This window comes from Natator depressus, chromosome 7, assembly GCF_965152275.1.
Source record: "Natator depressus isolate rNatDep1 chromosome 7, rNatDep2.hap1, whole genome shotgun sequence".
Taxonomy (NCBI): Eukaryota; Metazoa; Chordata; order Testudines; family Cheloniidae; genus Natator; species Natator depressus.
In genome coordinates, this window is record NC_134240.1 from 76,752,371 (window position 1) to 76,766,443 (window position 14,073).

General features: G+C 39.8%; 1 protein-coding gene across 1 annotated transcript in view; it reads left to right on the forward strand.

Annotated features, from left to right (window-relative positions):
- Window positions 1–2,793: 2,793 nt before the first annotated feature.
- ARID5B (AT-rich interaction domain 5B) overlaps window positions 2,794–14,073 on the forward strand; it is a 147,321-nt gene continuing 136,041 nt past the window's right edge. The window contains exons 1-2 of the mRNA XM_074958845.1: window positions 2,794–2,834; window positions 3,207–3,461. Coding sequence (XP_074814946.1) covers window positions 2,814–2,834; window positions 3,207–3,461 — 276 coding nt within the window. The 5' untranslated portion in view covers window positions 2,794–2,813. The remainder of the gene's footprint in view (window positions 2,835–3,206; window positions 3,462–14,073) is intronic.

Genomic DNA, 14,073 nt, shown 5'->3' on the forward strand with positions numbered 1-14,073 from the left:
GGTTGGGTCTCTGCAGCACGAATCTGGTTACAGGACTGCAGGTTTTCAGAACTATCCAAGGCATTGCACCGCAATTGTTAACATCAGAAAAACCTTATCACAGATTTTTTTTTTCTCCCTGCAAGGATTACGCAGCATGCAGTACTATGGAGCTCCTACCTTTAACAGACAGTGATACAGTGTTTCCAATTAGATAAAGTATCTTATAGACACTTGGAGACCACAGCTTCAAACAAAACAGAAGTTGCTCAGCTGTTGTAAAACGTTGTGCATTGGTGGGGGGGGGGGGGAGGTTAATATACAATAGAGGAATGCCCGGAGGCTTTCTATTGAGGTTTCCTGCATAAATGCTGCTGCATTGCTTATACAGGAAACTGACTCAGTCAATCTTAAATATGATCTTGTCAAAATACTGCAACCCAAGTTCTTTAAAACAAGCTTACTTCAACTACACTAGATGCTTACCAGAACAGTGCACTGCCTAATACACGTATCAGTCACCTCTAATGTTAAAGCAATCTTTAAATGCCCTCTGGCCACCAATAGGCATACTATTTAAAGATGGATAAAGTAGGTTAATTTAATTAAATGTATACTATACTTACTGCATGATAAAAGAAAGCAACACTGAAGTGTCATTTAATTCAGTAACCCCATATTCTAATTCAGTAACCCCATATTCTACACTACATACTATAATGATCAGATGAAATTTCCAGAAAACCTCATTAAAGAGTGATGCCCACAGATCACCTAACGTGGCTATGCTGAAGAATGGAAGAGAACAGTATAAATTGTTATATAGCCTCCTACATCTGGCAGAGTTGTAATATTACTTTAAATTATTAAAATAGTTTTCGACAGCTTTCAGTTCTTTGGCATGGGCTTTTATTTCTTATTGTAATTTGAGTATCTGCCATTTTCCTTCGTTTCTCGCTGTGTGTATAGAAACAAGCTAGATCTTGCTTTTATTACTTCACCATGTTTTTTTAAATGAGGTTTAGATAATGTTAAATACTCTAATCTTACCGAAATGAGCGCCTGCATTAAGAAAATGTAAAAAAAAAAATCTATGCTCTAAGCCTCAAGTCACTGAGAATCCACATTTATCACCCCTAGTTCCCCCCCCCAAACTATTAACTTCAACCATGTGAATATAATTTTCATTAGAGTAATCCTGTTTCAGCTAGACGCTGTGACTAGAGGTGAAATGTTGCGAAAGCGTTAAAAATAGCTTACTAGTAATTTCAACATCCTGTAATTTTATCACAGATCAGGTTTCAACTGTCATACTGTACAGACCTTATTTCCCATATATTACATGTTTACTTTTGAACATGCCAGACCTACTTTGGTAGGATCGGTGCCAATATAATAACATTAGAAGAGAGAAAGCGAGGGTGCACCATTTTACATCAACACTGCGAAAATGCATCTAAAGACTGCTGGTGAAAACATAGGGGCTGGATTGGTGCTGGGCTTTGCCATTTGATTTCATTGCTCACTGTGCCCTTTCCTTGTTCTGTCGCTCTTAAGTTTCTCAATGTTTGCATAATAACCCTGCATGCAAACCTCGTAATGCTTCAGGGCTCCAGGACAATAAATATACACATTTAAAGCCTTTATTGTCTCACGGTTCATGCCCCCGGTTTTAAACAGCTTAATTTCTAGTTGTATTTAACTAGTTTCCAAATGGATTTTTTTCCCTCTCCTCCCCCTCCTCCCGGTTCCAAACTATTACTGAGGTAGCGCTCTAGCTCTCTCCTGTGTGTGTGTTAAAGTCAGTATTTCTGCAGCACTTGGTTATATAAACACATTATGATTTGAGATCGCCCTTGGCAGAGATCAGCATTGTAAACACGTACTAATGTATATACATCAAAATTAAAGTATGCACACGCAGATCTGGGAGCAGCCTGAATTCATATTCCGAGAAGACCCACTGCTCCCATTTATTGATTTAGCATGCATCGTTTATTGTTCCATTCCCTATATGCAGTAGCTGTCCGTTCAATATTATTTGCAAAATCCAGTGATTGTGTGTGTGTGTGTGTGTGTGTGTGTTCATTAGTCTCGTCTTTTTTTCCAAAGCGAACAACTGCATTAATATTTATATGTTTATATAATCGATAACCCACTTTCTTCCTTTCCCACAGAAAACAGGCATCAAGCAGCTAATGTAACAGATTAAGTTCCTTGAAAATATGACAGTGAGGGAACGTCATTTAACTATCAAACAAATCTACATGTCTAATAAAGGCAAATCTGCTAAAGAGAATTAGAAAGACGAGCTGCGCCCCAGAATCTCTGCAGGAAATGTTCTTTATATTAGACATATACAAGCAGGTCCTGTCAGATCCGCAGCTGAACAGGGCAGCTTTTCTGCCTATCAAAAATGAAACGGTGATGCTATCCATCATCATTGGGACTTTGCAGGAATTAACTCATGTCCCCACACAGGCTCCAGCTTTGCAATATTTTTTTTAGGTTTTAGATCTCAATTTTGCCTTGATCCATCCGCCCTTGTCCTATGCTTTGACTCAGCCCCGTCCCATGTTGCCAATTTGATCAGGCAGCAGTTGGGGAAAAAAACTCGTCGTTTCCACACCTCTGGGAAATTGGGGGCCAGGAGAAATATTGGGCTGCTTTTCTGGTCATTTTGGGTGAGCTGGGAAGGCGAGGTTCAGGTTTTATATTGAGGGTTCGGGCTGGCTACTGGAGGAGAGAGCTTTACCCTGCCAGGACCTGATGCAATCCATTCAAGCCAACAAGTTTGGAGAGAATGTTGAGTTCAATCAATTCAGAACGTCGAGATGGAGCCCAACTCAGTCCAGGTATTCGTCTCTCCTCCGCTTCTCTGCTCCAACCCCCCCCCCCCAGCCCCAGCCCCCCACCCTTCGGCCCCCGCCCACAAACTTTCCACCAAACTTTCCCCCTCTGCACCCCCAAATGGCATTTCCCCCCTTTATAGATTCCTTCACTGATCATACATAGGCACAGATTATTATTATCACGGTGATGATTATTATTTTTCCCGGGGGGGGGGGGGGGGTTCTTTGCTGGGTACTGCCAGACTCCTTATTTTGGATGATGATATTCCCACCTTAAGCCTGTGTGTGTTTGTGATCTATATACGATTGCCTGTCTTATTTATTATGATGATTATATTTATTTTATTGACTTGATTTTTTTTTAATTCCCTGCAGTGGGTCGGCTCTCCGTGTGGTTTGCACGGTCCTTACATTTTCTACAAGGCTTTTCAGTTCCACCTTGAAGGCAAACCAAGAATTTTGTCCCTTGGCGACTTTTTCTTTGTAAGATGTAAGCCAGAGGATCCGATTTGCATAGCGGAGCTCCAGCTGTTGTGGGAAGAGAGGACTACCCGGCAACTTTTATCCAGCTCCAAACTTTATTTCCTCCCAGAAGATACTCCCCAGGGCAGAAATAGTGACCATGGCGAGGTGGTAAACATATCTCACTCTGTCTCTCTCTGTGTGTGCGTCTGTGTGTATCTGTGCGGATTTTTCCTCCCCCCGTAATGTTTATTAAAGGACAGGATTGAAATGTTCCCTTCTGCAGGCAACGTAAGACTCTTTTAAAGGGGTAGTGCCACAAACAGGGGCTTGAGCTGTTTGCCATTGTAAGAGTTTCGATGGCAGCTCTACCGGCGGGGAGGGGGGGGGGGGGATGCTCTTTAAAAAGCCACAATCAAATAACTTGGGGGGAGGGGGGATTTAAGGATTTTTTTAAATGATTTTTTCCACTTCTTGCTGCTGCTGTGTGAACGTCACATGCTTTGGTGTCCGTCCCCCCCCCCGTTTTCAGTGTCTGGTTGAGGAGTGGGGGATTTGGTGGATTTAGATATTGTTAACATTTTTTTAGTATTTGATATGTTTAAGAGGGCGGAAATTACGAAATGGAGGCTGAGTGAGATCAAAAGCTATTGAGCTGGCAAAGACGTGTTGAATAAAGTGATAAATGACAGGTACTGGAATAATACATTCAAATAACTTGCAGAGATGCCTGGGCGTATTTCAAAGCAGTCATGTAACCAGCACAAACACGTTAAGCATTAACAACGATCTTTCTTTTCTGGTGCATTTCACTAGATGTGTTAGTTTAAAATTACTATGAAAAAAAGTGGACGTTTTCCAGAAAGACCGGTGGGTGGGTGGAAGGGAATGAGTTAAAGGCTAATGCTGAAGTCAAGCTGTTTCGTTTTACAGTCCCCCTGAGTTACTTCTAATAGGGAGAACCCATTGTCAATTTCATCCTGGAAAGTTTGATTAGAAGTACCCCATAACTGCAAAGCTAAGGTCTGGAGCCCAGATTGCATTTACAGTGTATTCTTCTAGCTCTGTAATTTCATGTATGACCGCAATTTTGCTGGCTACTCTAGTCAGCTGACTGCACTGTTATTGAGGAACTATTTCAGTGTGGTGTACAAACGGCGCTATGTTTATGCGGAGAGATGGCCAGTTCAAAAGCGCTCAGAAATAGCCAGATGTGGCTGCAATAATATTTCAGCTGCCTAAAGTGCAAGCATGGGGGGAAATGACTGGAAGCCTTCCTTATCTCCGCAATAAGCCCCCATACAATCCGAGCTGCCAATTCCTTCAACAGTCCATAGGCTGATGGAGTTAATTGTAGTTTTTCTCAAGCTCCCCCCCGCCCCGAAGTATCGAGTTACCCATTCCTATTACATGCTACTTAATTACTGTAACCTTTCAAACATTCCCTTATAAATTGCTTCTTCTGAAATAAATATGTAGTTCTGCTGTCTTACTTTTTTTTTAAATTGCCCATCTTTTCTGATGTCAATAATTAAGACATTTTGGAGCATGGAGAGGGTATTGAAAAACATTAACAGGTTGACCTCTCTTCCACTGAAAGTGCCTCTGTCCCCTCCCCCTGTCCAACTTTCCTGTGCAGCTGTCTCTCTTCCCCTCCCCCTCACTACTACTTATTATTTGCTTTTCAAATTTATTACTTCAACATGGGCTGTGATCTGGAAAAGGGGAGGATTAAATATCCAGAAAAGACTACAAGTGTAATAGACATTCTGCTAAACCAGACAGGAAATCATTCTGAATTTTATTAGATATTTTGTGGTAACTTCTTTTGAAAATGTACTTGAAACATTTCTTTTAATCCTCATCTCAATTTACCACTTACCTATTTTAATTTCTATGTTCGCAATTTAAATTGAGGACTCTCTTCTTAAGGATAAAAAAAAGATGACAGTGAAGGATGGAGGTTCTAAAATTGCTGGTGGTGAATATTTAGAAGCCATACTCCTGTGTGTGTGTGAGTGTTTTAAATGAAAGAGTTTTGGATGAGAGGGGTGGGAAATGGGACACAAATCATTTTAATATGCTTTAATGATCAGCTCATGTTACTGTGGTATGAACATCAGAGAAAATTAATCCTACCATTACATGTAAGAATGTTCCTTCTATGCAGTAATTCTCAGCTGCATGTACATTCATAATATTATGCATGATTTGATTTTTTAAAAATGCAAACACTGATAGTAATTAGCTGTATGATTATACTTGTATATTTCATTAGGGCTTTAACTGATGTCATTCTGAATTATTCAACCATATGAAAACAATTTTCATTTGAGATAATGGCATGCCTTGGAATTATGCAAATGATTATTGAATTGTATAGAATAATTATGACAAATGTAAAGCAGGTAGAAAGTTTCCTAATGCAGGACTATTTTACACCCCAATGATGTCATTTCCCCTCTGGCCTAAGTTAGTCATTCATTAGCAGAGTAGCAGCCGCAGCAAGAAATAGCAACAGCTCACAGAGATACTTCTTTGGCAGAGAGCCTACAGAAACTAGCATTTAGAGCCAGGGCCTAGAGAGGGCAACATAACACTCCCATTAAGAAATGTACTTTGTTTTCACTTACTCCATTAACTTGTTTATATACATTGACATGATTTTTTATCATTGATTTTAAATAGTTTTGAATGATAAAACCTGTTCATAAATGTGCAGCTAAAAGACAAAAGGCTGCATACTGATTGGCAATGTGTTACTTAAGGAAACATTTTACATATTGTATTAGTATGTAGCACAGTTATTTTAAGTCACTAAACCAGAGTAATAATTCTTTTATGTAAATGACAGCCACATCTAGTCCTAAAGCACAGGCAGGGCTGTGTTTAGAATAGAGATGTTTTGTAACCCTTTGTATGTCTTCTGTGTATGGAAATGCTATTCTTGAAATACAGGTAATTTATAACAATAGAGAAGATATCCTTCTTGGTTTAAGAAAATATATGGATTTAAACTCCCTATCTTGCATTCAGAAAACTGGTATAAAGTGAGGTTGCACTTTTATGTGTATTGTAAATCTGCTGTATCAAAGGTTTTCTGTGATGTCAGAGGTCAAGAGAGGCACTTGCTGTGAGTAAAATTGTTGATTAGCAGAGCAACTGGTTTGATCGTAAACTGTTGATCAAGCCAGTCAGAGGTATAATTATTGTCAGGAGCAGACATCCTCACTAGTTTGAGGATTAGGAGTGCCAGCCTTTTCTAAATGTGGTGTCTGCAGTACTAATGAACATAGAATCATAGAAGGTTTGGGTTGGAAGGGACCTCAGGAGGTCATCTAGTCCAACCCCCTGCGTGAAGCAGGACCAATCCCCAATTTTTGCCCCAGATCCCTAAATGGCCCCCTCAAGGATTGAACTCACAACCCTGGGTTTAGCAGTCCAATGCTCAAACCACTGAGCTCTCCCTCCTCCCAACTGAGCTATCCCTCCCCCAATTTCTTACCGTTGTAATATTCAGTCAGTGGCTACTCATAGAGGAAATAGCGAAGTGTGTGTGTAATGGTTCTGTTACTCAGAAATTACTGATGGCATATTTTATCTGATTGCCAAATGTTTGAGCTAATCAGAGATGGGTGTATACAAAAGGCTTTTTACAAAAGGCCCGTTTATCCATCAGCCATATCTATATTTAACCATCTGTACTGGTAAAACTGGATTTTGCTAATACACAGGCTCTATTTTAAGCATGTTTGCAGTTCCCTTGATGCCAATAGAACTACTCATCTGCTTATAGTTAAGCATGCTGGATGAGGCAGTAGAGCTCCATCATACAATCAAGCAAACAAAATTTAGCTGACTTCAAATTGAATTTTGAATGTGTAACAAATGCAGGATCAGTCTCTTCCTTAGCTGAAAGTGTCGGTACTAATGTCACAGAATTGACCTCTCTGGCTACACCCATGAAACCCGAGTTAGAGGCATGGAAATGAGAGCAGAACAGAGCCCTGTATGTCAGGCTTATGCTGATGTTCTCTCAGTGCGCTCTTGGTGTATGTCAGTGAGAGCAGTGGGATGGCTGACATTGCGTGAAAGTACCACACTGCTATTTTCTCTCTAATCACCTGGGCAGGACGGGTGCGGTTTGCCTTCTGGCATAGTATAAAGTGGTGGTGTCCTCCAGCTCTGTAGGTGCCCCGAGATCCATGGGGAAAGCTTTCAGGTCCTGGGGCATTCACAACACTACTCTTTGAGACCCCATAGGGAATCAGGTTGCCAGGAGTTCCGGAAATGCCCCACAGCCAACTCCTCTAGGCCCCATCCCGCAAAGCACTTAAGCTCATACAGTACTTAACTGAGCACAGGACTACTCCTTTTGAAGTCAGTTGGACTAATCACGTGATGATAGTTCAGCATGTACTTAAGTGCTTTGCTGGATTGAGGCCTCAAGTACAGCTGAAAGTGTCAAGTGGGAGTTTGTATAAAACAGGGCAGACTGGATCAATATAATTTGATGTGGCATGGGGCAGGGGAGGGAAGGTTCCTAACGGATTTGCAGGGAACTGATGCCATGAAAGCATCCTTGACTCTGCCCCCTCCAAACCCTTCTCTGCCACCAAATCTACAGCCCTGGCTCAAGCTCTCCCAAGCTCAGTCTACACACACCCCAGCAGCATGTAGCTCCAAACGGGTGGCACTCACATGGGTCAGATGAAACTGGGGATGATGCCACATTGGCTTAACCACACCTCACAAACCCAAAAGAATTGTAGTTAAAGGTTTCTGCAGATTTTCTGCTCATTTAACCCTCTCCAACACAAGTCGCAGCAGGGATAATTTGGCCCTATAACACGATTGACCTTTTTTGAGAAGATATTCGAAAGAAGAATACTTGTTAACAACTTGCATTTTCATGTTTTTAAAGCTGTCAGCATAAATTAGCCTATTCTTTAAAAAATATGAAAAGCAGAGTTCATTAAAAGTAGGCATGGTATTTCATAGGAAGTGTACATGCTAAAAATATTAATTTTCTTAGTCTGAAATGTCACTCTTTTGAATACATTGTTGTTAATTTTACTTCTACTTTACTTTAAGTGACTTTATCTAAATCTAGTTTTAGTAGAGATCAAACATTGACTCAGTCTCTCTTACCAAATGATGATCTGATCTTCTACCTTTACTCATGCAAGTAACCCTTACTAACACAAGTAGTCTGCATGAGTAAGAGTTGCTCAGATGAGTAAAGGGAGCAAGGCCACCACCCCTGTTTTATTACACATCAGACAGTATTTTGTATTTTCAGACTATTTTTTTTAAATTTTACTCTGTTAAAAAAGGTGTAATTTATAATAACAAGACTGATTTTTTTCAGAAAGTTTTGGAAAGCAACAAGTTTCCAAATCTTAATGGGCGGCAGATTTAAAACAAACAAAGGAAGTATTTTTTCACATAATTTTTACAGTCAACCTGTGGAACTCCTTTCCAGAGGATGTTGTGGAGGCCAAGACTATTAGAGGGTTCAAAAAAGAACCAGATAAGTTCATGGAGGATAGGTCCATCAATGGCTATTAGCCAGGATGGGCAGAGATGGTGTCCCTAGCCTCTGTTTGCCAGAAGGTGGGAATGGGTGACAGGGGATGGCTCACTTGATGATTACCTGTTCTGTTCATTCCCTCTGGGGGACTTGGCATTGGCCACTGTTGGAAGACAGGATACTGGGCTAGATGGACCTTTGGTCTGACCCAGTATGGCCGTTCTTATGTTCTTACATTCTTAAATTTATCATTTTTTCATTGAGGGTCAGATTCTTTCACCTTTACAGATGCTGAGCAGTAACATGCTCCTCAAAGAGTCTCCCTGATTTCAATGGGATTACTTAGATGAGTAAGTGTGGCAGAATCTGGGCCTTAAGCAACTGATTGCAGTCTTATACGCATGGTCACGTATTGCCACCTTTCCTGGAAAACCTCCTATGTCGCTTGCATATGAATGGATTTTCTCAAGATCTGTAAGGATTGGTATTCTCTTAGTTGAAATTAGAACTGAGTCCTTCCTTAGACTTCAGAAGGGATATCTTGCACCAGGTCTATCCACACCAATAAAGTCAACAAATATGCAGAGTACAATTATTAAAGGGTGCTTTAAAAATCAAGCTCATAGCATCAATTGCCAATGTATTGTTGCTCAGATTAATGCAGCATTGGAAATCAGGTACACTGTAATAGCAATGTTAGAGATATGATATTCCTCATAAAAGATCATGGTTTTGGTAATTGCATATCCACTCTTTATATTTTTGTCTCTCTCACTACCAGTAACATACATTGGCAAAGGAAGAAGAGGGAAATGACATTACTCAGTGAAGCCACATGTTGCTAGCCATTAGCCAGCAATCTGGTGTCTATGGCCACTTAAGCAGATTTTTTTCCCCTTACCTTTCATTTCTCAGTGTATTCAGACTGTAAAATGCACCCACTGCGCTCCATAGTCGCTTTTCCCAGCCTGATCAGTGGCACTAAACATTAAACTCTTGTCTTTTGAGAATAATAGGCTTTACATGCTACACCCTCAAGCATGTTGAGATACTGTGCAGGCTGGAAAATAAAAATGTTCTAATTGTGTCTTTTAAATAAGCATAGGAGTGAATTAATTAGACTATATTTTGTCTTTAGTTGCTTAGTTACACAATAGTATTCCTAAGCACAAGTAAGATAAATTGGCTCTTTTTGTGCTGCTTGTCCCTTAATCATAATTACTGTATTGCTCAGGAGAGTAAAGCATACATAGGTTTTGCATTTTTAATAATATTCAAACAATATGCATATGATATAGAGAGTATGTTCTGGTTCAAGTTCTTATGTGCTTTTATTCATGAAGAAGTTCTACTATGATGGGAGCAGTATTTGCATTAGTTGCCCAGAGATATAGTTCTGGGAAATGCATAACTGAAATATTCTTGAAATGCCTATTCTGGCCCTTTCATTCATATTCAAAATAACAATGCCTCACATCTTAAAACAATCATACGTATTTGATTTAAGAGATTTTTCTTTGTGTTTATGTGTGTGGGTTCACACCCTGTTTTAACCCTGTAGAGACTAGACGAAGGTATGATTGATAGTGTCATATCAAGTTGAGCTTTTTATTTTGTAGCTAAAATGTAGTCAGAAGGACATTGGCATTTTATGGCATTTATCCAGTGACATTAATATTTGGCAGCCATCCATGTTTCTATGTGAAGGTGCCAGGGTTATACATAATAGAGTTTGCTTTCATTTTCAAGGTATTTTATCCTGTCTGAACAAACTAGCCTCTTTTAGGGCATATTGTGATGGAGCTGTCACTGGCGAGCTAAGAACTTTCGTTTCTTTCTGCACTGCACAGTGTTGGTTCTGAATGATGGGCAAATTGATACAGATATTGAACAATGGAAGATTCTGGCAAGAAACCCACTGTAAATGCTCAGTAGATGTATGTGAAAATTGGCTCCATTGTTCCGTTGTATGAAAAGCAAGTAAATTATTTACAGATATTTGCTAATTAAAGCATGTATTGTTTTACCAGCACAATAGAATACAATACAACAAAAGACAAAAGAATAGGCTTGCATAATTTAAATCTGCTAATGCAATGTACTCTTTGTTTAGAAAAATATAATTATGTAATCCACAAGGAAAGCTTTTCAAACTGTAACAGTACTAGGCAAAATTAGCAATGAAATGCTTGTCAACTTGCCTAAACCAAAACAACTACCTGAGATCTGTAGGCCATCTGATGAGAAAATATTTTGAGTGAAACCTATTTTCTCCTTGGTCATAACTTCTATCTGCACTGGCAGATATAAATTCAATTTGAACTTCTGTTCAGAAACCCCCCCCCAGGAGTTGCTATAGAAATCAGAAATCTAAGTGTTTGCACTCATCCCTCTAAAAGCCCCCCCTCCCTTCACAGACCAGCTTTACTCGTATCCCACAAAGAGCCGGTAACGCTCCATTCCTTATCATTTTATGTGATTCCTTTTGCAAATGCTGAATCATGAAGAGGAGTTTGCACAAAAGATGTATTAATGCCAAGGGAATAGAATCCCACATCGTTTTAATTATGTTACTCTACGCAGATCCCTCATGTTGTGTCTTTGCCTTGTTTATGGACCCCAGTAGGCTTAGAGCTATATTATAGGTCCTAATGCTCCCAGGTTTTGCATTTTTGAATATAATTAAGTTGCAAACAAATATGTAAACTAAACACATGCCAGTAGGCAGATCAGAGAAATGGGAGCAACACCAGTCACCTGTATTAAATAAGATCTTTGTTGCCCTTTAAAATTGGCTAAGGATTACAGATCAAAGGTTTTAGCCTAGCTTTTTAAAATTCTCCTGTGTCACTTAATTTTCTGTGCAATATGTATTTACAGTTAGACTTTATACAGTGCCCTCAAGTGCTTGAATGAAAAATGGTGGCCATATAAATGTAATTTTGAGGTGCATATGCTTCACTCCCAGCACACTTGCCTCTTCTGGGTGACTAACAAGTTAGTTGCTTAGTCAAGAAAGCAGTTTGCCCAGATGCCCTTCAAAATGCATGAGTATGTGCTGGAATCACTGTGTGCCAGAGGCAGTGGGAAGGTTGTTTGGGTATGATGTGCTGAATGAGGAATTTAAGTGGAAAGTGAAAGTGAAAGCATTATCTTCTTGTTAAAGCACACTACTGGTCAGTCAGTTCACCTCTGGCTCTGCCACTGACTTACCACGTGACCTTGGGCAAATCACATAACTTCTCTGTGCCTCACTAAACACATCTACAAAATGGGAGGAATGGTAACTACCTCATTTAGTTGCTGTCAGGCTTAATTTGTGGCTTGATGCTGTGGAAATGCAAAGTATTTTACTGATTAAATGACAGCCCAAGCCTTTATGTGCTCTAGAGATGTAATGTAGTATCTATTTTGCCACTGTAAGGCAGCTTTGCCCTGCTACATTAAAGTAAACTGTATGTTGCTACCTCTTCTGTGACCTTCCTAACGCCCAGTGCTCTCTGCTGCTGTTGACCCTGCACATTAATGGTAGATGGGATGAGGACACACTTTGGAGCTTCAGCTTCTGAGATGAGGATTGTTAATTTTGGTCCCTCCAAAAAGCAAAACCCTTCAGGAATAGAGCCATAAACTCCACTAGCTGATTTATCGCCTTATTGTCTTAAATAGTATTTGCCTACAATGGCCACAGTAAATAAGCTTGAAGGGGGAAAAAGATAGGTGCTTCCTACATTGGAGAGGTTGTTTAAGAATGATTTTCTCCTATAAAAATGTTCCTTGCCCCTTTAATACTCGTGAGGTCACTGGAGGAAGGATGGTTTTGTGGGTAAAGCTATTGGCTGGAAGTTAGAAGACCTGGGTTCAGCTCTGTCACAGACTTCAGGTGTGACCTTAGGTAAATCATTTAATTTCTCCGTGCCTCAGTTCCCTCTCTGTAAAATGGGGATGATACTTCCCTAGCTCACAGGGATGTTGCAAGGATAAGTTCATGATTAATATATGTGAGGTGCTCAGACACTATGGTTATTGGGCCCACGTAAGTAAGTGTGCAGGGATCTATAGTAATCTGCAGAGCATTGGTAGCTGACGTTAAAGCTGCATGCACGAATTTCTTCGAGATTTCCATTTGTTTATAAATTAACTCGATCATTTAAGATAATTTCTCCCCTTTCTTCCCCTCCCCCCCTTTGGACATGCACTGCGGTCCTAACATCTACCAAGCGATCTAAGATGTGCACCTAATTCCAGAGGCAAGAACAACAATTTTGTATAATTTACATGAGGGTCGTGCAGTATCAATTTCCATCTAAATTACAGAAAAATCAAAACTACATGAGGTGTAAATAAAGAGGATAATAGAGCCCTTTATATCAAAATGAAACATACAGTTCTATTATCCTTAGCGAATGTAGTCCATAATAGTCTAATTGTGTTTTGTGCTCCTGTGGGTGAATGTGTTTTCAGCAACAATGCACTGGGTTGTAAAATATGCATCCCCAGCTATCTACTGTGGTAAAGGTTTCAGTAAAAAGGCTGAAGATGTTTTTCTCATGCAAATTATACTGATCAGATAAATGGCACACAGTGTCTCCTATAATTATCAACAACAGTTTTTACAGTATGTCTCCTGTTTCCCTAGGCCATATATTTGATGTTACAAGATCAGTAATTCAGTAGACAGCCGAGCAGGTGTTCAAATCACTCCTGACCTCCAGAATTCTTTAAATGACCCCTGGAAGCACTGGAGTGAAAACATTCTCAGCGTGTCAAAGTTTTGAGATATCTTAGTTGCCATAATTATTTAAAAACTGCCTTCGTTTCTTTAAAAAAACCCAACTCCTACTTATGGGCAGCGAGTGAGAAGTTGTGATGCACTGTGTGCCCGCTTAGAATAAAGTTGTACAGTCACACCAAGCCTCCCTGTGGTGATCTGCCTTCCAAGAGTTAATTTTTCTTTAAAAAATAATAATAATAATCTGCTTTAAACTGTTCTAACTACCTGCTCTCTTTCCTTCGATGTAAGCATTCCAACCATCTGCTGAGTCGGGCAATATAGGGTTTTGTGCTTTCAGGAGGCTCTGACGGTTGCTTAGACAACAATGACATATTTTAGCATAATGGCTCTCAAAGAGGTACCATCCCTTTTTACTGAACTTCTCCTCTGAAAATAATAATCGGACACCTTCAGTTGGGTTAAAAAGAGAATGTAAGAAGGATAATTTGTAATAGTGTCTTTTCTAGCCCTCT